Here is a 25,939-nt window from a genome sequence, read left to right on the forward strand (position 1 = left end):
CAATTGGCTTTTACTTAGACCGGGTCATCCACGACAATATGAAAGCAGAGCTTTTCAGTAGTGTTTCTGTCTCATTCATTAGCAACATTTGGATAGGGAGAAACCTTTTCTCCTCCTTTATTTCATTTTTGATTGGAGAGGTAGAGAGATCATACTTGGAATAATGGGTAAGCCTGCCCTGTTCGCATGGATTTTTTCTTACTTGTTAGGCCAGTTTTGACAGAAAGAGCATTGGTTCCCACCGGTAAACCCATACGATACGTTGAGGAAATTCAATGCTAACTCTAGATTGAATGGTTACTAGTAGGGTATAATTTTTAATTACTGGTGCTCTCTACGCTCTTTGGCAGAAAAGGGTGCCAATCCAAATGCTACAAGAAGAACTTGGATGCATAGCGTTGAGCTGCCATTGGTGAGTATCATTTTTTGTGATTGAAATTGAATCTTTGACCACCTGTTTTGGTTTTCTTTTTATTTATTTTTACTTTTTGAACTTCACTTAAACCAAAAAACAAAAAGAAAAAGCAAAACGGCGGTCGGACGAGACCACTTTAGATCTAGACCATAGGCAGCTCAGTGCTGAAGCAAAACTAGTACAAGAAGAGCTGTGTCATAGACTCAAAACTCCTCTCCTCTTCAATACAATATCTTTCAAATTTGGAAAGGGCTTTGGGCAGTGGCACCTTTCCCCCCTTAATGGGTGGGAGTCATTAATTGATCATACTGATTGTTCCTAATTCAGATCCTCTCCACCCGTGGGCAGGCCATGCCTCCCATCCTCCCACACTCACAGCTGGGCTGACACAGGCCTAACCTTGTACCATGGGCAGGCCATGGATGAGGGTGTCGGGATCAGAGGATGGCCTGCGCTGGTGCAGAGGATCTGGATTTGACTGTGTCAAGTGAGCATGAAGTGCTAGATATGATCTTGTGAAACAGTTCTCACAAGAAGTTTTACAGAAAACTAATACTAAAGCAATCTGTGATAACAATGATGTACGGAGATACCAGAGAAAAACATCTGGGAAACAATGGAAGTGGTTAAATCTGGTTTCATTTACAAACTGGTCCTCTGATTTCCCCCCTTTTGGAAATAATCTTGTATCCACACAATACAGATGCAGCTCTGTAAGAAATATGTGAAACTCACTTAATCGGGTATAGAATTGTATAGATCAGAAGAAATGAGACTATAATAATGGCCCCCACAAGAGTAAACCTTGGACTGGTCCATAACATGAGATTTGACCTCTCTGTTCTCCTGATGGGATCAACCTCCTCGGATAGTGGATAATTCGAACGTGTTGGGTTCCTGCTCACATACTTTTCTGGATTGAACTGTGAAAAGAGCGTCTTCTTCCCTTTCTTCCTAAAGGTAGACCAAGCTTTATTCCAGTCTATCGATGAAGTGTCTCCTGTGAATGAATGAGGAAAGCAATTAACTTATCCATAGAACTATAGAAAGACTTTAGTTACAAAAACAATAAATAAAAAATAAAATAAAAACTGTTCTTGTGAATTTTGAATACAACAAACAAAAGATTAAGACATCGATATTCAAAATCTCCCTATGTTGTATTCATGACAGTAGAAATTTAAGGGTCAATGGAAGAGCCAAATCCTTTCCAATAGAGTAAGGTAGGACACACTCATAACTGTGTTCTAGTGAGCACATAAAACTAAAGCTAAGTTTCCAGGTTCAAGATAAAAAAATTCCTCTAGGTATCTTTTGCAACGAATTGCAATACCCAGTATTGGGTATTTGAATGTCCTAGTAGGCATCCATCATCACATCTTAAATCAAAATCTGATAAGGAACTTTGCTTTCAGTTTCGTGCTTCACATTGCGTCCTCCTACTAACCCAAAACCGTCACCCCCACCATATTCCAATACTAAACAGTCACGATGTTGGGCAAGTGGATTGGAATCTACTCAATCAAAGACAGATTGGCATAACTTCAAGTCCCATTGAGGGAAATCTGGAACCAGGTGAGATGATGAAGCATGGAATACTGAAATGAAGTTGAGGAGAAAGACAACCAGAGCTTTGAATAAAGAAACTCTTTCAAAGTCACGGAAGGCAAAGAATGCACTATACAACGATTATTTTGAAAGATAAGATCCCACTATGCTGAAAATACAGATATGAGAAAATAGGCAGTTTTTTTTCTTCTTCTCATTTATCAAAGAAAATTTCATCCACGCTTCTCCTCTAGGCTTTGCTACAGGCCCAGGAGTCATTCATGCTGGGCCTTGCCCCCTTCTGTACTTACACAGATTCTCATGACAACCCCCCCCCCCCCCCCCCAAAAAAAAATATATATAAATAAATAAATAAAAGCAGGTGCTGGTTCTCTTAGAAGTTCTCTTAGAAAAACTAAGGTTTTAGATCCAAACTGTAATTGAGAAATATGTTGAATGCTTAGGGGAAATCAGCAATCATATAAAGCTTACACACATGCATGATTTTTGAAGGACCAACATGGAGAGAGAAATTCTAGAGAACACTAAACCCAAGCGAATCCTGGGATTTTATATGACAGGACGGGAAACAGAGAAAGTATTGTGAAGTCATTGAGAAATCTGGAACTCAGTATTTCAACTTGAAACCCAGGGGAAACTTTTGATAAGGTGATTTCAGAATACCTATTAGAAACTAGTTTATGGAATCCCAGAGTCAGGAATTCCACTTTCTAGGATAAATATATGCAGCTGACATTTAATTAGTAATCAAGCAGACCATTCAAAGGCTGCATAACCAATTCTTTTTTTTTTTTTTGGTAAACGCTGCATAAACAATTCAGAAAGACAGAAACAAGTGTAAAGCTATGATCAAGGGAATGCCCCAGGTGCACAATCTGATGGGTGTAGCCTAAGTTTGACAAACAGCAAAACAAGGTACAAGTAGGAGTTCAAGCTGGGCTAAGTAAGCAAGCAGAAGCATAGGGGTGGATTTTAGTTAGGTACATTGCTTAGCAAGAATACTGTTTGGAATGGGAAACAGAGCAACAGCCTAGGCTATCAGCCAGGCCACCTTTTACCACACCTGAGCATTTCAATAACATTGCAGAAAACAGCTCTTCCAGCTGACGTTCAATGGAATTAGCAAGCTTTTATTTTTATACGTTTGCATTTACAATGGTCTATGTGAGCAGATGTGCTAACCAACAAAGTACCTATAGCTGAAGCAAAAGAAAAAAGTGCCCAAAAGAAGTTCCTGAATAGTCAACTAGACATCCACCTAAACACTGGGATACCTCAGAGAAATCTGGAATTTAAAACTCAAATGGTGAAATGGGAAGCTGTACAAAAGACTTCGAGGCACATTACTTATTTGCTAAGCTGTGGCATTGGACATAGTTATGAAATTCTATTTGTCATACCTTATGCACTAGAAGAAAATATTTTCTTCTACTCAGAAGTCAGAAGTTAGAACATCAGAAGATATGGAAAACTGTTCATAGTTCTAGCTGCAAACAGCTGGGCTACACTACGCCACAACAATAGAACAACTAGACTGAAATCTATAAACCAACAGTCCAACAGCAGGCAGAAGTTAGCAATTACATTAACAAGGACTCAAACCAACCCAATAAATTGTCTAGGAGCTTATAGTCTTTATATACTACAATTGAACTCTTCGTCAAGTAATTCTGGCAAGAACAAAACCAGCCAAGCCCATATCATACCTTTGTTGTCGCTGTTTTTGCTGTCGTCTCCTCTGGAAGATGGTTGTTGTGAATCACTCCGTTTAGATTGGGGCCTAAGAGGTGAAGGATAAGGATTATGTCTTCTGGGATTGGTGTTAGGGTTAGGGTTTTTCGACCAAAAACTCTGGGTCGCCGTCTTTCTTCTCAATTGAAGATGAAAATCCATGCATCCCCTTCCTTCAACGCCTTTTCCCTGATTTTGTTTAGGGCTTTGTACAAATTTGATCACCCAACTCCCAAACGATGATGAGATGAAAATGTGTGTCATTAACGAACGTTTGTGGATAAAACACAAAACAAACGAAACTCAACACTTGCGATTATCGATCACCCAAACGCAACTCTCTTTGCTTGTCAGAGTGGCACTGTGTGGCCTTCCTCTGTGTTGAAGAACACAAACACAGGATCAACATATCTCCACGTCGAACAGTTTGGACACGTGTCGTCAGTTCATCCACCATTGGCCTCGGTCCGGTTCATATGGGAATTTGCATTTGACGAAAAGATTGGTCCACGACCTGATTCCGGCTGGTTCGAATCGGACCAGTCCAGATATGACCCTTGGGAGATCTCAATATGTCACTTTCTCATACAAGGTGTAGTGGTATAACATAAAGTAAAGTAAATAGTGCTACCAAAAAAAAAAAAAAAGTCAAGTAGATAAGAAAACTCTGTTACAATTATATAAAAATATTACTAGAGGAAATTAGGATTTATGGACTTAGAAAACCCTAGCAATATAGGGGATGGGTTAGAGGTTCTTAAGCATTGGCAAGGCCTTTGTTAAACATGGTCATGATAACTCAAATTAAGAGTTACTTACAATTTAGGAGATTAATATTTATGGTGATATAAGAATTGTAAGATTATCTATGTCAAATATTTTTATTGCTTATCATGTTGTTTATCGTTATTTATAGTATGAATCTTCTAACATTGGCAATTTGAAAATTGAACACCATATAATTGATTTATCATAGATTCATAATGATGCGTCCAAATAATGTTTAGTATTCGGATTCCTACAAAATAACGTTAGTAGTCACTTCTGAAGGTTAAGTCAACAGTTGTAACACCATAGAGATTTGCTTAGATGCAGAGCTTAATTGAATAACGATAATGGAAGGATTCAGATACCTCTGCTTTGTGCTTTCGATCTCAATCATCCATTTTTGAAATTTTTATTTTATTTTATTTTTTTTAATTTTGGAAAAAGGTAGCTGTGTATTAGAAAGAAAAGAAAAAGTTACAATCTGAAATAAGTCTTCCCTTCAGCGTCATCCTTTATAATACGAGACAACGCTTCAGGTAAAGAATGAGGAGAGAAAGAAATTTCATGTATAGATGGGTAAAGCCCAGCCAAAAAATCTGCTCTAGCATTAAGCTCACGGACAACATAATGATCTCAATCTCCACCGCTCAAAGCATAATGATGCGCATTAATTATGCAGTTATGGAGTAGTGCATTAGGCTGCCTTTGTTTTTCTAGAATAAATGTAGGGGGTGGGAAAAATATTACAAAAACAAAATTTTCCTTTAAATCTTAAAAATTTAGTTTGTTTGGTTGTTTGGAGTGGAAAAGTTAGAAACAAAGTTTTATTAATTTAAAGAAACTCTTCTGACAATGTAGCAAATCAACTTTTTTTACTCCAAGTTTTTAAAAAAATGAGATTCACAATTAACATTTTTCCACAAAATTCCTTCATTTCTTTTTCTTCTTCCTCACCCTATTACACATAGAGCCCATCTTTGCAAATAAACGCAGGGCTGCTTTTCCTGCAATGAAACCGGTTACCCTATGAAACAATGGGTTACCTGTTACATGAGTGGTGGTGAAACCGGTTAGTCAGATTCCCAAAATGAAGCTCAATTATGAACAACCATGTCACGCTTAGCCATGTAACATGTGTGAGGTGGACAAAAGCTGCGTCACTGTAGCAGGTGGGCCTGGGGGCTAAGCCCATTCCATTATTTTTTCTAAAAGTACCACATTTTCCATAACTTATGGTCCTTATTAAGAAATTTTCATTTTATCATATTATAAAAATACCAAGATTATATTTCATGCCATACTTTATTACAACTTTAAAAATATATATTATATAAATATTAAAGCATAATAGAAAAACAAGAGAACAGCCCTGCATTCTTTCCTTCCCTATCAAACTCAATCCTTATTCCATTTCAAAATCTCAACAAGCAATTGTCGTGCTGCTCGGCCTAATAAAAAACACTTTGTCCCATGCATAATAAAAATCAACATGTTTGTTAAAATACAAGGGCTGTGTGAGTTTCAATTCATCCCCATTCACTGTCACAACTGAAGCGTCTGGTTTCTCCACAGTAGAAAATCCTGGGCTAATCAATGCCACATCCCTTTGCGTGCAACTGCAAGGGTTGCTTATTGTCACCTTGTACTCAGTTTTCCCTCCAACCTTCCTGTTTGTTGGATTTTGTGAAACTGTAAGACTTTGAATGTCACACCTGCAAAGACCTGTAGTTTTGATAGAAAGAAACAAAATCAAACAAAAAATAAAAAGAGAAATCTAAAAGTTAGATAAGGCAAACTTGGTGCTTCATGCTTCTCCATAAGAAGATTCTGTGAATGCAGTTTTCCTCCATAGTATTAACCCAACAATTTTTGCTGGAAAACTATTTTGATACGTTGACCTCAGGACCAAAATCTATCTCTACGTCTTATAAAAATAACTCACTAATATATTTAATAATCATAAAATTGATTGGAACAATGAAAGCTAACCTTTTTCAAACTGACTGAGGATGAGAATTGCACAAAGGAAAGACACCATTGAAGTTGCTGCCATTGCTGCTCTGCTAGATATGTATAATCTTTCTAGTCTTCTTCTATTTAACGATTGAAATTCTATACAAGTTTTAGTTATTTATACTCTCTCAGTTGCGCAAATTTTGCATCAAAGATACTTAATGTTGAGAACTAATTATGGCGGGTGGTCCATAACGTCCGCGAGACCGACCGATGTGCAGATTGGTTGGCATCGATGATGCTGTCAATCAGTGAGCTTAACCTTGATGTTGAGGCACTCCTTAGTCCTTTGCAATCGTTTGTTAGGAAGGAGCGGTTTGATCGTCTTTTCTTAGAAATTAGCTTGATAGTCTTTTTTCTCTTTTTATGTTATGTAATACTTGCTCTTGTTTCAAAAAAAAAAAAAAAAAAAGGGTCGAGATTCATCCCCGTCCAATCTTACGTAGATAATTGATTCTTACTAGATTAACAGCTTAGTAGTTCATCCTCTTTTTGGTATTAATTCTCATTCTCTATTATGTTTATTTAAAATAAATAATTACAAAAATTCATTATTGGTCAAGAATGAAAAATGGTTTGATGAATTTTATCGAAAATAAATTATGAAATGAAAAATAAGTTTGATGTCAAAATAAAAAATTATTAAAAAATGATAGTGAACAAGTGAAAAAAGAGGAAAAAAATATAGTTGTTATAAAAGAATGTGTATTGACTATTTTATTATAATCTTAACTATAAAACTTTAAATAAACTTGCACATAAATGAAGATAATGAAATTCTCATCATAATCCACAATGAAAAAAAAGTCTATTATGAATTTTAGAGAATTTTCTATTATTAAATAAAATAAAATAAAAAGATGCCAAACAATTTAAAATAATGAAAATTTTTAACAAAAAAAAGCCTAAAGAAAAAAAGAAAAAAGGAAAAAAAAGAAACTTGATTCAATGTAATATTCCTAACAAGTTGGGTTTTTCTTTTTTCACCTTTCGTGCAAGTAGTATTTTGTTGTTAGTTTAATTAATTTTCAACATAAACGCGGATTTTCATTTAGACTTGAACGAAATTTCAATTTCCACAAGGAGAAAAAGGGAGTCAAAGTCATAGATCCAAGATCAATGATGTTGCAAGGACTAAGGACCTTTAAATTATTTCATTATCTTCCCTTTAACAGTTCAGAATATAATATAAATACAAAATAAATAAGAATGAATCAAAATAAACCGAACCAAACCAATTTCATATCTATGTCTTATAAGAAACTTATCCCTCCAGTTGGGTTTTGATTCTTTTGAACACCCTAGACGAGCGAGGGCGGCAATCCCAATTCCCAAGTCCCCACAAGCCATTTTTTTTTCTTCTTTCTTTTCATCTTTTCAGAACTTTTAAAAGTGAGCTTTGGCGGTTTGTTTGCTTTAGCTTTCACCAACTTTTTTCTTTTTTTCTAGTGGTCCTGTTGCTTCTTTAGGTTTGATCTCTTTCGTTCAAATTTCAAAAGTTGAAACCTTTTAGAAACATCATATAGAGAGATTCCAGTCTAAAGTCCACAAAGGAGAAAGAGAAAGAGAAAGGTAGTAGCAATAGCAAGTGATTTGCGTTGCTGACCTAGTGACCTCTCTTCTTAGTCTTCTTCGCTTATTCCCTTTCAAAACCCACGAAGGGTCCTTCACCAATCCTTCATTGGTAGCATTCAATGACTTTGGCCCGCGTTGTCCTTTCTCATTTTGCTTTACTTTTCTCCTTTCAGTCAACACCAGCCTTCAAAACAGTCGATTGACAAACTTTGAATATAAAGGGGATTTTCAGGGTTTTCCCCTTCTTGTGTGAATCTCCTTTCATTTGTCTTTGAATTAAGGAAATCGAGAATGGAAGTGGAATCCGCAGCCGTGGAGGTACAAGGGGTCTTAACTGATGATCGTAGATACAGGCAATACAACCTTCTGGGTAATCTCTTCGAGGTCTCCGCGAAGTATGTTCCTCCGATACATCCTGTTGGCCGTGGTGCTTACGGCATAGTTTGGTAACTTCTCTCTTTTCCTTTTCCAATTCTCCATTTTTTGAAAGTTGGGTATCTCTCAGTTCGTGATATTTCACTTAAAATGATTTCCTGGGTAATGTTCTTCGATTGAATTTTATGGATTGCTTCAACTAGGGCGATGTTTGGTGCTTTTGAAGTGCTTAATGGGGCTCAGTCTAGAGTCTAGTATGTTTAGGTTAAAGGGTGTTGGCGTTCACTAGTTAGATTTCATGTCACTATCGCACCATTTCCTCGGGGAGGCTGTTGGATATGATTTGCCCAAATTTCATTTTGTAATGGAACTTTCACTGGATGAACCAGAGTTGCATAAATTTCCATAAGCTGAATTACTTTATATTACATCATATTACCATTTGCAGAATTATTTTGTGTTTTTATTTATGCAAATCATTTTACTTTCCTTGATGTGGATATTGTCGTTTAAGCTTGTTTTCATTTTCTTGTGACAGTTGTGCCAGAAATTCTGAAACAAATGAGGAAGTTGCAATTAAAAAAATCGGAAATGCATTTGATAACAGGATAGATGCAAAACGGACTCTTCGTGAGATCAAACTTCTTTGTCACATGGATCATGAAAATGTACTGAAAAAAAAGTTGTAGGTTCCTTACTTCACTTTGCATAAGGTAATTGTTACCTGATTGATTGGCTATTTTTCCATTGCAGATTGTCAAAATCAAGGATATCATACGTCCACGTCAGAAGGAAAATTTCAAAGATGTGTATATTGTGTATGAGCTAATGGATACTGATCTTCATCAAATAATAAGGTCAACCCAGCCATTGACTGATGATCACTGCCAGGTGAGTGAGATTGAAATTTCAAAATATAATTGCATCTTGACCTGAACCATGTATAAGTTCAAGCTTTTTAGTAGGCTATGGATAATGAAGCCTGTAAGGTTTTGAATGATAAGACCTGCATCTAGAGTATGCCTTCAGAACTTATCCAGTTGGATTAAATACATATTTAACAAATTCTGTGTCAGGGTCTAAGAAGGCTGTGCCAATATCACTTAGGTCTGATTGTCTTTGTCTACAATGTTTTCTTCCTTATATTTTATGTATGATTTCTGCATTTTTAATTTTTAGTGTGGTAGTTAACTACATCTCAAGTAATTCAGTAATACCTCAGGCAAGCTTGAAACCAAGTACTGGAATCTAGTGCCTTCCTTGAAGCTTAAGTTGCTTGGTAGTGGCCTCATATTTGGATGCAAATACGGATTCCATGTTGTGAACGAACGAAACTTTAATTTTATTCATGACTGTTGATTCTCAATGTAACTGTTGGATGCTGGTGGTTCGTGGATCTGTGTTTCTCTCAGCAAATATAAATAATGATTAGCGTGTCAACAATGACTTGAAGGGACTGCTACTTTAGTATATTGATGTTAGTAATCTATAATGTCTTAACTTTATATTGATGTTGATTAAATCAACAAATGGTTGGTGCCATCAATTATTCTCTATATTGGCTTTTGGCAGTTCTTCTTGTATGAGTACTGCAAGTACTTTAGTATATTGATGTTAGTAATCTATGATGTCTTCACTTTATATTGATGTTGATAAATCAACAAATGGTTGGTGCCTTGAAATATTCTCTATATTGGCTTTTGGCAGTATTTCTTGTATCAGTTACTGCGAGGGTTGAAGTACATTCACTCGGCTAATGTTTTGCACCGAGATTTAAAACCAAGCAACTTGCTACTCAATGCAAACTGTGACCTCAAGATATGTGACTTTGGGCTTGCAAGAACAACCTCAGAGACGGATTTCATGACAGAATATGTTGTAACACGTTGGTATCGGGCCCCAGAATTGCTACTTAACTGTTCTGAGTATACTACTGCCATTGATATTTGGTCAGTTGGTTGTATTTTTATGGAGGTTATTAAAAGAGAGCCATTATTTCCTGGTAAAGACTACATTCAACAGTTGAGACTGATAACTGAGGTTAGGTTCACATCCATTCTATCTGTTTCTGTCTCTTCATGGCTCTGTGCTCTTTTCTATTTGGAATCTGATTGGGGGTGGAACTGCTGTTATTGCTACATGCAGTAGATGGTTATAGGTCAAATATAATGAGTCTAACATGGGACACTTCCTGGGTAAGGGTTTATTAGTACCTGCATGTGCTTCATGTCAGCTAACAATCCATTTCTGGACAAAAGCTTTTATGGTGCTTCAGTTTTGAATTTGTCAATTATGATTGTAGGTAGCTTATGATGCTATTGGTTCTTTTTTTTTCCATGGCTGTGGGTAGAAAAAATTGTTCTTTTGCTCATGTGGATGTCCAGGGAAAAAGAATTCTGAGGTCAAACTTCTAAATTTTGGGAAACCAAATCTTTACCTTCTTTCATAGCCCATTCGGTGAAAATGAAAGTAACTGGTTAAAATCATGTGAAAGGAATCAGATGAAATTAAATGAAAAATAGGCGGTGAACCCTAATCATTTACTCGGGCAAATTCAGAAACCCAGAAATAATTTAGAGAAGATTTTATGCCTTTTTACAGTGTGAAAACAAATGGGACTAACCAACTAACCAGTGAGGTTTTTTGGCTGTGCACTTCCCAAAACAGCTATTAGGTTCCCCAGAAGATTCGGACATTGGTTTCTTAAGGAGTGATAATGCTCGGAAGTATGTTAAGCAACTCCCTTGGGTCCCAAAACAACCATTTTCTAAGCAGTTTCCAAAGGTGCCCCAGTTAGCCATTGATCTTGCTGAGAAAATGCTTGTTTTCGATCCTAGCAAACGGATAACTGGTATGTTTTCACTGATGTGTTAATTGTTCTTTCAGCTGATTTTTTATATCTTTCCAAATTCTGATTAGTATTTGTTCCCTGTGATATCTTTGTGAAGTTGATGAAGCATTGAACCATCCATATTTAAGCAGTCTTCACGAGATCAATGAGGAGCCAATTTGCCCAGCCCCCTTCGTGTTTGATTTTGAACAGTCATCCTTAGACGAAGAAGATATAAAAGAGCTTATATGGAGGGAGTCTCTGAACTTCAACCCTGATCAAATGTTGGAGTAGTTAAAGCTTCTAATTTATACTAATGTTGAGTTTTGAGTTTTCGGATTGACATTTCGTTTTGCTAAAAATGTTAGTGTATTATGATGGGGTATATTTGTATAGACGTTTTGTAGAGGGAGATGGGTTCTCCTTGACATTGGCAAGAGAGTGCATTTAAGTGGGTGAAACAGTAACCACCAGTTCTGTTTGTGTATGAAGAGTTTACAGGGTCCAACCTCATTATGAATCCAAGTTCCAGTCCTCAAGAAGACTTGCTAGTGAAGTTTAAGTTCTGCAAGTAATCATCCGTAGACTTAATTTCATTGTAAATTTGTTTTACTTGTATCAATAAGATAAGTTGATTACCTGTGTATTTTACAGATTTCCAAATCTCTATAGTTCATGCTGGACAACCGAGTCCCACTTCTTTCCCAGTTCTAATTTTTCGTTCATTGGTGAAAGGGGCCGGTTGCCCTCTCCCATAAGGCCCATTCTCTTTCTCTTTACTTACCTCTCCCCTCCATCTACTGTTCTTCCTAACGCCCTTCAGGAATGAAGTTGAAATAGAAGAAGCTAGAAACCTATTGGAGTTATTGGATAGGATGATGAGGATGGCGATTATACCTTTATTTTCCTGGATTTTAGGAGGTGTAGGAGCCTCTGAGGGGTTTATCATAGCCCAGGAAAAACTTGATTAGTGGAAATAAGATAGGATTCAGTTGATCTTTTGAGTTTCTGCAAGCCGACTGCAGGAATAAGCTTGGTTTCAGTTGATATTTGGGTTTCTAATCCATAACAAAGAATTTGTGGAATCTCGAACTTTACTATTGATAAAGAATTTAGCTTATATTGAAGACCCTACAGATTAACCATCACATTGACTCCAGGTAGAATCATGGAGAAAATACCAGTGTTAGTGGGACTACTATATCAATCAGCCTAAACCAAAATCCCATCAGACAAATGATTTCAGTAACATTCCAAACTCGGATCTTTGTAATTCTGAATGCCAATTCACCTCAAAACAGATTTGGGAGGAGAAACTGTGACAAAGGATAAATTACTGAATAAGATGCGCGTACACACGCAGGGAAAAAGAAGAAGAGAGGATGAGTTGCAACTTTGCAAGTACATGATATTTGATAAATACCATTTCATTTTGGTTCCACAATAAACCTTACCATCAACCCTGCCCCTTCAAAACTAGTAGCCTGAGAATACCTCGCATTCAAAATTCAGACTCCATGACACGCATTGAATAATTATTACCAAATGCTCAAAATAACGGAGGACGAAAATGCACCAAAAATAAGCCTGGTTAACATTAAAAAAATTCCTATGACATTCATTGATACAATTCTCACAGGGTGCCTGCTCAGTCCCTCTGGGATCCTGCTGGATAACTCATAGCAGGGTTGCTGCCAGTGATGGTCATATGTGAGTCGCAAAGATGCTTTGCCACCGCCTACTGCAATATACCCTCTTTCTCAAGATTAAGCTTCAATGCCTGGCTCTCGGATCTGAATGGATGTTCTTGAAAGGCTTGCTTCTAGCTCATTTAACTCATCCATGTCCAATTCGTCATCATCGTCGTCATCAGGAAGAACTTCAGCATCAGCAGCCGTAGCTGTCGAAGTGCTTGGTGCCTGGGAGGTAGATTCATCTTTAACCTGAATTCAACTCGGACAATAAGCTAATGGCTAAAAGTGAAGGCTGTACATGCCAACTTTTAATTTACGCTCATGTAGATCATATAGGTGGGCCCATAAATGGAAAGCTGGTGTGCATGATGCCACACCTAAACAGGCTAATGACAATCCCGTCACCCTTCCAGGAATTTGTAAAAAGAATTTCAAGCTGTACACAAATGTTAGACATGCAAATGCCTCAAGAGGATCACATCAAGTGCATTCCAATCCATTCAATTACCCTGCCTTGTAGGGGTATGTATTTGGCACTACAGACATGCTCCAAAAAGCTAATAATATAAATCAGGTGTAAAACATTCAGCCAAAAAGAAAAGGAGAGGGCGGGGGGAAAGAAGAAAAGAAACACATTCACAAAGTTTGAACATAAAAATACATAATACCACAAAAGTAACAGAAATCAAGAGTAAAATAGACAAGATAACCTACAAAATGATAAATTTTCCAGCCTTGGGATTAATAAATAACTATAATACAAAACTAAGTGCTTATATGTTTTAATATAAGTAGATCCCTGTCTGACTCATTCCAGCATCACATACCCCTAAAAAGCCATATAATTATAGAAAAAAGAATGTCAGGATATCATAACTAGTGGAGTCGATGCACCTATGTAATTCCTAGGCATTTTGGGCTTTCCAAGGCCAATGATACGATGCTAGTAATTCGAAGGAACTCGGGAATAACTTGCTAAAGAGGATTGCAGTTGCTTCACAGAAAAGATTGCTACACTAATACTCACTGGGAAGGGAAAACAGAACAATCTACCCAAAGGCTAATGCAGAAAAGATTGCTATACTAATAATCATTGGAAAGGGAAAACAGAACCCAAGGCTAATGCATGTCTATATGGAGACACTGGAGATGGATGAGATAAGTCAATAGCATGTTAGAGAAGGGGGGGGGGGGAAGCCTCCTTCCTTTCTGCCTCCCTTTCTCAGTTTGTCCTATCAAGGGCTCACTACCCACTACATGAAACATAACTGGCTAGTACTGCATAAGTGACCACCCCAATTATTGGAAGAAAAAAAAGATGTCTATATGGAGACACTGGAGATGGATGAGATATGTCGATAGCATGTTAGAGAAAGGGGGGGGTGGGTGGGAAGCCTCCTTCCTTTCTGCCTCCCTTTCTCAGTTTGTCCTATCAAGGGCTCACTACCCACTACATGAAACATAACTGGCTAGTACTGCATAAGTGACCATCCCGATTATTGGAGAAGAAAGAAGAAGGGAAAAAGCCCATACTACTTCACTTTCATATGCTTCATTATTTTTGGAGGAAAAAACCATGCACAGAGGAAATTTTACGTGGAAATGAAGAAAGCCTGAACAACATTAATCAATAATGTTCCTAAAGTACATATCAGGGAAGTTGACATGTCCTGTAACTCCTGTTTGAACACATAAGAAAGTCATCTTAAAGTACAGGAATGTATTCAACAAGCAGTGGTCTGGTGATAGTCCAGAATATATAGGCCAACCATCAATGCAGGAACCAAAAACTAGAGAAATAATTTCCCACCAATCTAGCAGAATTGGATATCCAACTTGGTTCCATTTCAATGTATAATCTCCCTAAATTTCCCTAATACAAGCAAATTTAGGTACCTTAAAAGGTGCTAGATAATAAACATTAACAATTTTCTAATCCAGGCACTTCATTTACAACATTTTAGGAAAGAGTGAACGATTACCTTCTGTTCAGCAGCTTCTGATTCTTCTTCTCTCTGGTACTTCTCGTAGGCCTCCACATCATCCACAAACAAGCTAGCGTCTGAGAGAAACAGCTCACGGCCACTGAAACAGATGAAAATTTCAGATTATTTGATAGCTTTTCATTAGATGAAATGCATTCGACATTTTCTAATAAACAAAGAAAACAATACCTCATGCGGTCATTCTTAGCTCTCTCAGCCCTCTGTGCAGCAAGACCAGCTTCCTTTTCTTCCATCTTCTTCTTCTTCCATTCCATGAAGAGTGCAGGAGTCAACGGGGTTGTAGTTGCTACTTTTGAACGCTATCACCAAAATATCACACTAGTTGGAACTAGTTTAATAAATTCAAAATCTAGGATAGAACAGTAGAACTAATAGCAGAAAGCAAATTCCATCTACCTGATTCTCTATCTCTTCCTCAATCGATAACTTTTCAGCCTCTTCCTCTAACAAAGCTTTCATTTGAGATTTTAACACATATCCAGGAGGAAGAGCATGTCTATAATGGCACTCTTTACCACCATTAGGACAAACCCAGAACCAACCATATTGTTTCTTCTCCACTGCTTCCAGAAAGTGTTTACAAACCTGCATATAACCATGACTTTGAGAATTGTGATCATACTTTCTAATAACAGCCAACTACTATCACCATTGAAAGAACTACCAGTCGTGGGGGAAAAAAAAAAGAAAAATCAAAAGCCTGAAATGTTGAACAATTATATGGACCAGTGATTAAATACATGCTGATTTGAGGTTGATTACGTTTTGTTTGGCTGTAGGTTAGCATGCTTTAGGAGGTTGTAGAATCAACTAGAAAGAAGGAAACAAGCGAATGATGTATAACATGTTAATGAAAGGGAGTTATTCTTAGAATCGGAACACTTAAATTAGGGGGGGTATTCTTGGAATCGGAACACACTTGAATTAGGGACAAACAGAATCACATCAGGGAACTTGTCCTTACTTTAAAGACTTAAGTCTCCATCAACCTCGCATAACTCGCTAAGTGGGAGAGGTAGTCAACCACTCCAGCAAATAAAACTCCCTAATATGAGGGTTCTCCCTGCAATTTCGCGAACAAAATCTCAGTGCCCAGGTCTGCTGATTCAAGCAAGAAATAGACCCAAGATTCTACAAGCAATCGATTGGCGAGATCTGAAATTGGGGACAGACAGTGAAGACAATTCCAGTGGAGTACCACCAGAGGAGGAACCAGATCGGATTCTATCTTCAACAAGGACTTTAGGGCATGAAGTCCTAGAATCAAAGTTGCTCCAGGTAGGCAAGTATAAACCCCACACTTGAGATGTAACACAGAGAAGTTCAGTCAATTTTTGCAAGGTTCTGACAGCATTGCCGAACAGGGTACTGACCACTGAGGTGAAGACACTCAAAGAAAATGAGAAGTCCAGTCAATTTTCGCAAGGTTCTGACAGCATTGCTGAACAGGGTACTGACTACCGAGGGTCTGTGAAGACATTCAGAAATGACCTTGGAATAGAGAAAGAAGAAGATGGGTAGCAGTGGTCAAACAACACATCCAGCAAAGCACGCAGTCACTACTGTGAGCAAACTCATTTCATTCACATTTTCATTCAATATTCAATTATGTGTTCTCCTATTTATTACAGAGAAATATAAAGAGGACTCTCTTGCTTAATAGAAATCCAACTATATTGAAAATCAGGTATTGTTGACTGCCTGCCAAGAGCCAGGGACGAAACACTATAGAGTAACTGAAAACTATAGTGTTTTGGTAACCTCTATGTTCCAGGTTCGAATCCCTTCTGCTCCTCTATGTAAAAAAATTCTGGGGTGATTGAAAATTTTCTTGGAAGAGAGGGAGATGTGGCTCTGGTTGTCTTCTCCAGCGTTCCTCCCCTGAATAAATGGATCCCCAACCCACTGCCCCATCTCTCCCCAACTCCCCATTGCCTTCCATTCTTCCCCCCCCCCCCCCGAAGCTTGGAATTCCCTCTTCACTAAACAAAACCCATCATCCGAAAACCTTAGCCTCTCTTTTGTCCCCCCTGTCTCAAACAGCCTCACTCACCCCTCTGCTCACTGCCCCTCCTCTTCCACTGCACCTGGTATTAATTGATGGAAGTCAGCCATCATTGGCCAGTTGGAACTGGCCCTGTACCCCCCCTTAATAAACTGAAAACCTCTCTTGCAAAACAATGGAATGCTCTGGGTCTTATGGAAACTTACCTGCTAGAGTATGGAATCTTCCTCTTCAACTTCTCCTCTTTGGATTGCCATACCCGAGCCCTGAAGGATCTCCCTGGTCTGTTGGGAAGTCCCAAATCTTCATTAAGCCTTGGTTCTCCCTCCTCTCCTCTCCGCAAAGTCGACTTCAACTCTCTTCCCCTGTGGATCAACCTCCTTGGTTTACCTCTTGAGTCTTGGAATAGTGATTGTCTCATTCATATTGGGTTACAATTGGTAAGCCTCTGCGAACCGACAGTAAGACTTCTCAAGATGGAAAGACTTTCGTACGCTCGCATTTGTGTGGATTTCTCTGCAACCAAACCCCTTCCGGCATTTTGTCTCTATCACCGACGACTTTGGTCTGTGTTATGAACATGTTATAGTGTACGATTGGATTCCTTGCCGCTGCTGCCTTTGCTCGTCGTTTGGTCACAAAGATACCTCATGCTCAGCTACAACTCTTGCATCTGCCCCTACTGCCTCACAAACCCTGCCTGCAACTTCGTTGATCAATGAATCGTCCCCAACTGAGATGATGGCTCTAATTCCTAAATCCCCTCAAAGAATAATAGATTTGCTGGAAAAAATACTGTTTCAAAGACATCTAAGCCTGATTCTATCACCGAAAAATTTGAAGCTCCGAAATCTTCTCCGGCCTATACTTATCGGAGAAACAGAAGAAAGAGTAAAAACCTGCCGCTGCCGACATCCGAAGCCCTGCTGAATACTCCCGAAGCAACTGCACCTCTTTGAGACTCTGCCTGCAAAGACCTGCAAATCAAACAGTCTCCACTGCAATTGTCAAAAAGGCGAACTGTTCTGCCACTCCTGCCGCTGCCACCAAAGTCGCTGCACTTACGCTAACCATTGCTACTGCTTCGAAAGTTCAATCGCCTGAAAAGCTGGCTCCAGGTAAAGTGATCACTATCCATACCATTCTCGAAACCCCAAAACCGGATAACCTCTGTTCCCCTGCAGCCTTCACCTATAACCGACTCGTGACCTGCATCAAACCTCATCCCCGCTAAACCCTCTTTATCTTTTTCACCTTTAATTGAAATACCACCTGTGCCCTTACCGCCTCTAACCCTCTTATCCTCTAAACCTGACCCCTACAACTTAACCCGCCGGCCCAAGCCCACTTCTCTTATTTCCTCCGCCCGTAGCCTTAATACCCTCTCCCTTCCTAAGCCCAACGCTCATGGGCTTAACCTCAGCACCAACTTTGGGCTTCCAACAATACCTCTTCGTGGGCCCTCTTTTCCCACAAACTTTTCTAATCCCTCAAACCCCTCGTCTCCCGCCAAACCCACTGCCCCTAAGACTCGGCCCTTCACCCCATCCTCTTTCTCCTTCAATAAGCCACCTCCCTACCCGAGACCCAGACCACCATTTTTCTCCTGTGAACTCCCCTTTAAAACATGAACCAAGCTCCCCATCCTCCAACTCCTCCATTGACTCAGACATTTTTGAAACCCCATCTCCTCTTGAGACTCCACACATCAATCCCTTCTCCTCAAGTGTCAATTCCCCCCTCCCCTCGCCCTTACCCCAACAGCGAAGTTGATGCCCCTACCCCATATGTCTCAAATGTTTGAGTTCTTTATTTGGAATATTAGAGGCCTCAATTCTCTTGCAAAGCAAGCTGAGGTTAGGAATACCATCAAGTCTACTAAAGTCCCCCTTTATGCCCTTCTTAAAACCCATGTTCAATTGGAGAATTCCCATCAGATTGCCTAGTCTATTGCCCCCTTTTGGTCTTTCCTCTCTAAGTCCTCCTCCTCCAACAATGGTCGTATCTAGATTCTTTGGGATCCATCGAGAGTCCAAATATCCCTCCTTAGATCCTCCCCCAGCTCATTCATCTCAATATTCTCCCTAATCTCTCCCCCCCTTCCTCCTCTCCGTCATATACGAATTCAATCATGCTGCTGATCGGATCCATTTCCACTTTATCTCTTCTCTCTCCCCTAATCTCCCCTAGGGTATTGGCAAGGATTTCAATATCATCCGTTATTCCCATGACCATGTCGGAGGCTCCACTCTAGATCCTGTTGCTGTTGGAGATTTCAATGCTTGCATTGATGATTTGGGTATTGCCGACCTTCGTTGGTCAGACCATCCCCTCACTTGGCATAATCGACATTCGAGTCCGGCCAGGATAGCCTCTAAGCTTGATCGATTTCTAGTTAACGCTTCTTGGCTATCATCCTTCCCTCCCTCCCATGCCTCCTTCTCTAGCTCCATCCTTTTTGACAACTCCCCTTGTCTTGTCCACCTTTCCCCTCCTGCTTCCTTTGGCCCAAAGCCTTTTAAATTCTTTAACATGTGGACATCGAGCCCTTCCTTCATGCCCACAGTTCTTGAAGCTTGAGCCAACCCTGTCCACTGCCACGCTCTCCCTCTTATTGCCTTTGCTCGTAAGCTCTGCAACACCAAGGAAGCTCTTCGCTCCTAGAACTCGTTTATTTTTGGCAATATCTCTTCCAGAGTCGACTCCTGTCGCTCGAATCTTCACCACATCCAATCTCTACTTCAAAATGATCCCTCCAATCCTTTCCTTGCCGATGATGAGAAATCCCTCTCCTTTGAGCTTTCTTCCCTCTTATACTCTGGAGAAAGCTTCCTCTGCAAGAAAGATAGAATCAAGTGGCTTGAAGCCAATTCTGCCCACTTCCACCAATCCCTCAAAGCCCGAAATAACTTCAACTCCATCCCCTCCCTTGTCACTAGCAATGGGACTTGCATCTCCGACCCCACCAGTATCAAGGAAGAGATAGTCTCCTTCTCTAACCTTCTTTCTCCGCCTTCCCTTCCTCCCCTCTCCCCTCTCCCCTCTCCCCTCCAATCTCATCAATAAATTCATTGACCCGGCTATCATCCCCTCCCTCAGTGCTATCCCTTCCTCGGAAGAGATCCTCTTGGCCATCCGGTCCCAACAGCCTAATAAGGCTCCGGGCCCCGATGGCTTTAGCATGGGCTTTTCCCTTGCCCCTTGGGATTTCATTTAACAAGACCTTGTCCATGCCATCTGTAGCTTCTTCTTTAACCCTTCTCATCTCTCGTCCATCAACCAAACCTTCCTTTGCCTCATTCCCAAGAAGCAAGGAGCATCCTTTCACTCTGATTTCCATCCCACTTTTTCTACAAATTCATCTCTAAGGTCCTAGTAAATAGGCTAAAAAAGGCTTTCCTATGGTCTATCTTGGTTTTCCCCCTGGTAGGCTCACTCGCCACCACTGCCTCCCTATGCTCGATCATATCCGCAAGAAGCTTCAGCTCTGGAAAGGCAAGCTTCTATCCTTTGCTGGCAGGGTGGTCTTCATCCGCTCAGTCCTCCAATCTTCCTATCTCTATTGGTGCGGAATATTCTACATCCCCAAATCAACAATCCAGGCAATGGAATCCTTGTTTTATGCCTTTCTGTGGAAAGGGCAAGAATCATCTCGCTTCATCCATCCGGTTAGTTGGTCGTCCTTATGTCGTCCTACCTCTAAAGGAGGCCTGGGTATTTGCCGGATCTCTAATGTTAAAATGGCTTGCCTTCTCAAGCTCATCTGGAAAATTGCCTTAAAGCATGATTCCATTTGGGTTAAGTGGGTCTATTCTTACCTCCTCCGATCCGATTCCTTCTGGACTGCTTCAATGCCGTCCAATCCTTCATGGGTTTGAAGGAAAATTCTCTTGCTGTGTCCCCACGCCATCTCTGCTATTTCCACATCCATTGCTTCCGGTTCGTCCATTTTCTTTTGGCTAGACCAGCGTGGCATCCGATGGGAATACTCTTCAATCATTTCGGTCCCCGCACTAAGTACGACACCTGTATCCCCAAATCCGCTCCCTTGTCTACTTTCATCTTGAAAGGCACTTGGTCCCCGGCACCCCTTCCCATAGTCACACAGGTTTGGGAGTCTCTTCCCCCTATCTCTAGTTCCTCATGTGACCTAACAGTTTGGTTGCCTTCCCCCACCAAAACCTTCTCCACTTCCTCAGCCTAGAACCTCCTCTGTGCCCACAGCCCCAAGCCCCCTGCCCCCTCTTGGTCTAGTTCAAAAGCTTCATCCCCCGTCACTCTCTAACCCTTTGGAGAGCCCTTAACCTTGCTCTCCCCACCCATCCCTTCCTTATTGGCCTCCATATCCCAGTCAGCCCCAATTGCATCCTTTGTTGGAATGGATTGGAAGACCTGGATCACCTCTTTTTTTCTTGCCCTTTCTCCAGATTGCTCTGGGGAAAAGCCTAAGCTTCCATTTGGTCCCATTCGAGGCATTCCTTAGGGTTTTCCCGTGATTGGTCTTGGATTTTGAGAAACTTTGCAAGTACCTCCATTTGTGATCGAATTGGTAAGCTAGTGTATTGTGCCTCCATTCATCACCTTTGGTGGGAGTGCAATCTTAGAAGATGGTCCAAATCCCACTCTATAGATAGGATTTGGAATGCCATCTATTTTAATGTTTCTTCTAGACTGTTAGCCATTCCCCATCCCCTTGTTGATGTTCCCCAAGAAACAGGCTCATTGTTGTTTCCTAGGGCCTTAGCTCTTCCTTTTGGTCTTTTGCTTAAAGACCTTGTATTCTTGTTTCCTTGTTGTTTATATATTTATTTATTCATCCAAAAAAAAAATTGATAACCAACTAAAAAGAAGAAACTAACCGAAGTAGAAGCTAAAAAAAAAACCTACGTCTACCCATCCAAATGAAATAAAAGATAGCATCCACACTAAAATAGTAGGCCTTGCCAGATCAGAAAACAGGTTTAGAATCAAACCTTGGTTTGGGATGCCAAGGTGGCTCACGATTGTCCAACCAATCAAGCACAACATCAGTAAACCATATCTGATGGTGATCTTAATAATCCTTGAAAAAACCCTAGTGCCTAGCTCCTCTCTAGAGACCCAAAGCCTACCATATAGGAAATCTCCCAATTTGAAATAAACATCAAAGCCCACATAAAGTTAGAAATATTGATGGAAACCAAGAAACTACAGCGAGTAATAGATATAGTCCAAAGTCTCCTTGCAAGTTTAAGAAGGCTTTACCTTATCACCATGAACAAAGCACATCCAACATACCTAAAGCAGAATGAACAAGCTATTCCTTCTCAAACCATAGTTCATAATCTCAGATGAAACCATTGCGATCCGCAAAAGATTTTGGTATCAATGACAGTAGAAATGAAACTGGCTGTGGCTCAATAGGCATGTGGGGTTTTGACCAAAGTTTCTGTTTCAGCTCAGTTTTGGTACAAAACAATGCATATTAAAGTATTGTTTTAATAAAAAAGGATCACAATTTCGACCCATTGGTGAGTTTTGATGGGTTTTGCCTGCTAGAGGGGGAGAACTCCAAAAAAGAATGCCTTGATTTGGAAAATTTTCTCGAATATTCGGAATTACTATAAGGAAATGAAATCAACAATTTGCCTCATTTGAGCATGATTTGTGTAAAATTCAAACTTAATAGTTGGGGAAAAGCCATAGTTTGTAATCTCAGATGAAACCACTGCGATCTGCAATCTCGGTATCAATAACAATAGAGATAAAACTGGGTGAACTCAGTAGGCATGTGGAGTTTTGACCAAAATTTCTGTTTCAGCTCAGTTTTTGTACAAAACAATGAATATTGAATTTAATCAAAGTGGATCGCAGTTTCAACCCATTTGTGATTTTTTACGGGTTTTGCCTGCTAGAGGGGGAGAACTCCAAAAAAGAACTCCCTTATTTGGAATTTTTTTGTCGAAACACCAACATTTATTGAAGGAAAAATGTTGGGAATTACTATAAGGCAACCAAATCAACAATTTTCCTCATCTGAGCATGATTTGTGAAGATTCAAACTGAATCGTACACACTTCTCTCCCCAAAGTGTTTTGAACTCTTCCCCATTTTCCAATATGTTAAAAAGGGCTTAACTGAGGTTTCACTAAAACTTCCCACACAAATAATAGTTATTTGACCATTTAGGTGTTTGATGACCCACCAAGAAACAGCTTCTGGTGTCTCTTACTTCGAGAAACAAAAAAAGAATTTGGCTGAAAACCATTTGCTAATGTTTCAAGTGATTTTTTAAACATATATTGAAATTTATGAAAATTTCTGCTTCAAGAAATAGTTTTGGTACAACAGCAATTTGTTGTTGCGTCTGTTTCTCGAAGCAAAAGTTGGGCACAAGCTACATTTAAGTGAAAGAGTTTATAGAGAGGTATTCATGGAAATTGACATCTTAAACATAAAAAAACCTGCTAAAACCCTAGGGCCTTACTATTTTATCAAACACAGAAAAAAGTGTTTCTGCTTCTGACTATTTCTGGTGTTTATGGAAACATAAACACTTGGTGGGTTATCAAAGTGGTCCTTAGATGTCTGAATAAAATGCCCAGCCAAAACATGTAGAGCTTTGGTTGAAACCCTGAATATGAAATCTCAAACCTTGGGGTAAAGCACAATCATGGTTCTAATCTACAAATATTTGAGGCATTAAAAGGAAACAAAGTCAAAACTAAGAGAGGAATTCGCCAACATTAATTCAAGGAAGTCCAAATCAGCTAAAAAGATCATCTAAAGTTCCAGGCCAGTTTTTATGCTTAATTTACAAATTCCCACTGAAATGGTCACATTGATCACAGGTATCAGATAATGCAGGTGACTGCAAGCTATGCACTGAAATGTAAGAAAATATAAACGTGCTTGCATGTGTTCTATTTCGGCTTCCTCTTACAAAAAAATAAAAGAGTACGGAGAATGTTCCCTATGACTTATGGTGATCGTCTATTAATAAGTATCAGTCAGACAGAGAGAGGGAGAGAACATACAATCTCAGTTGGCTTGGTCTGGTTGTATTCCTTGTTTTTTGATTCCACAACCTTTGCGAGCGTTTCTTCGTCCCAATCCTCCATTGTCCCTGATACAGAAGTCAGGTATCAAAATCACGCAGTGCTAACAGAATTAAGAACCTGTAATTGAAGGCGTATGTGAAATCAATTACCTTCATCACGCTTGTCACTGTAAATATCAATCTTTTCACCCTTTCGCTGGACATTTAAATCGTGAGAGAACTTGCACTTAAAACCCTTGGCACATTGCCCCGCTTTGAAAAACTCACACAGTATAGACTTTGGATCAACACCTAAAATTATTTACCCAGTAAGAGTCGACGCATAAAATCTGAAGACAATATAGCCATTGCTGAGATAGCGAAAGACATACCAACTGGAACCTTGGGCTGACTAATAGCAACCTTGAACAAATCATTCAGCTCCTTCTCTCTTTCCTTCTCTTCATCCTTCTTCTTCTGCCGATCGAATTGATTGGTTAGCAAGAACAATCACGGGAGTAACAGAGCATTATGCAAATAGGGTTATTTTCAAAAAAAGAGGCACGAATGAAGCACCTTGGCGGCAAGCTTGGAAGCGTCAGGTTTTGGTTGGACGGATTGCTGGAGACTGTGAACGTATTTCTGAACATTTTTACTCTTGTTTTTGTTCTTGAGTCCGAATGTCTTGTCTTCGACAACCTTCTGCTTCTTCGCTAAATCGGCTTTCGACTGCTTAGGAGGCATATTGGATCAGCATCAAAAGAGTAATAGAACTTCAAAAGCTTTAAAACTTCTATTCCAGCTGCTTCCGTTTCTTCTGCTGCAGAAGAATAATATGAAGATTGCTTGTTTAATCTGTCCCCAGAACCGAGAACGACTGTTTCGATTGTAATGGCGGCCTAATACTACTTTCGATCCTCTACAAAATAGGATTCGAAGGAAGATAGCAGAGAGGATCGAGCAGGAGGGAAGGGAGCGAGATCTATCCGTCGACTCTGCCCACTTATTACAAGTACAGGTTGCAGGAGATAGGGGAGCCCGTCGATCTTAATTCTTGATCTTACCCAAACCAAAAGCGAGATGGCGAATGCGGGATTTTGTGTTTGGAAAATTGGGTCTAGCAGGGAAGTGTTAGGGATGGAGGATGCTACCAGGTCGCATGCGATGCTACACCTGCACGCCCTACACCATAGACCAAGCTACCAGGTCGCGTGTGCTTCTACACAATCAAACTGAAAAATTTTAATAATCCCTGTAAAAAGGTTTTTTGCAATCTGTATATTTTATGACCAAAATTAATGCTTTTTAATTGGGATAATTACTGTTGCCCCCTGTAGTTTGATTTTATTACTAATAAAACCCCGTTCTTTACAAAATTACTGCTGTCCCCTTACTTATAACGGTGTTAAGTAGCCATTAAGTTTGAATATGTAATGTCTAATTTGCCCTTCATTAAAATTAATAAATCCAAAGACGAAGTTACCCCATTTATAAAAACCCGATTAAATGTCAATTTTACCCTAAATTTAATTTTTTTTGAATTAATGAAACGGGCAAAATCCAAATCCGATTTGGTTTCCCACCTTCAATAAACTTCATTTATTTTGAAAATATATTAGGTGATATTCAATTTCCAATTTGAGTTGATTTCAATTTTCCTTCATCTTCGGTTTCTATTTGAGTTTTATGCAATCATTCTTTCTTTATTTGGTGGTTTTTTTTAGAATAAAACACATTATAGTTATTTTTTTCTCCACAGTTAATCAAGGGTACTACTGTAACTTGACAAAAGGGTAAATAAACAAAGAAATAAGTATAAGGGTATTTTTGAATTTTTGAGAAAATATAAAGATGCCACATCATCAGTAAACTAACGGAACTTAACAGTAGGGGGCAATAGTAAATGTAGACAAAGTTAAAGGTTGGATTAGTAATTTTGA

At 39.3% G+C, this 25,939-nt stretch overlaps 3 protein-coding genes across 4 annotated transcripts; 1 reads left to right on the forward strand and 2 right to left on the reverse strand.

The window, feature by feature from the left end:
- Nucleotides 1-766: 766 nt before the first annotated feature.
- LOC149027070 (2,3-bisphosphoglycerate-independent phosphoglycerate mutase) lies at nt 767-4,080 on the reverse strand. Its single transcript, XM_089158872.1, has 2 exons — nt 3,691-4,080; nt 767-1,415 (listed from the first exon to the last, which is right to left on the reverse strand). The coding sequence occupies exons 1-2, from the start codon at nt 3,977-3,979 to the stop codon at nt 1,147-1,149; spliced, it is 558 nt and encodes a 185-aa protein (XP_089014998.1). The 5' UTR covers nt 3,980-4,080; the 3' UTR covers nt 767-1,146.
- Nucleotides 4,081-7,941: 3,861 nt separating this feature from the next.
- On the forward strand, nt 7,942-12,127 carry LOC149027071 (mitogen-activated protein kinase 13-like). Its single transcript, XM_089158842.1, has 6 exons — nt 7,942-8,517; nt 8,985-9,114; nt 9,200-9,337; nt 10,154-10,486; nt 11,114-11,297; nt 11,395-12,127. The coding sequence occupies exons 1-6, from the start codon at nt 8,363-8,365 to the stop codon at nt 11,568-11,570; spliced, it is 1,116 nt and encodes a 371-aa protein (XP_089014968.1). The 5' UTR covers nt 7,942-8,362; the 3' UTR covers nt 11,571-12,127.
- Nucleotides 12,128-12,258: 131 nt separating this feature from the next.
- Nucleotides 12,259-25,107, reverse strand: LOC149027072 (zinc finger CCCH domain-containing protein 11-like). 2 transcript variants are annotated; one of them, XM_089158859.1, is made up of 8 exons: nt 24,576-25,107; nt 24,392-24,476; nt 24,171-24,311; nt 23,998-24,086; nt 15,373-15,561; nt 15,145-15,275; nt 14,953-15,055; nt 12,259-13,195 (listed from the first exon to the last, which is right to left on the reverse strand). In XM_089158859.1, exons 1-8 carry the CDS (start codon nt 24,741-24,743, stop codon nt 13,043-13,045), a joined length of 1,059 nt encoding a protein of 352 aa, XP_089014985.1. In that variant the 5' UTR covers nt 24,744-25,107; the 3' UTR covers nt 12,259-13,042. The 2 variants fall into 2 exon arrangements, with proteins under 2 accessions (XP_089014985.1, XP_089014976.1); XM_089158850.1 differs by having other exon boundaries at nt 12,259-13,219; nt 24,576-25,106.
- Between the last annotated feature and the right edge of the window lie 832 nt (nt 25,108-25,939).

This window comes from Hakea prostrata, chromosome 1 (assembly GCF_041222555.1).
Source record: "Hakea prostrata isolate BN-2017 chromosome 1, UWA_Hpros_2, whole genome shotgun sequence".
In the NCBI taxonomy this organism is placed as follows: Eukaryota; Viridiplantae; Streptophyta; class Magnoliopsida; order Proteales; family Proteaceae; genus Hakea; species Hakea prostrata.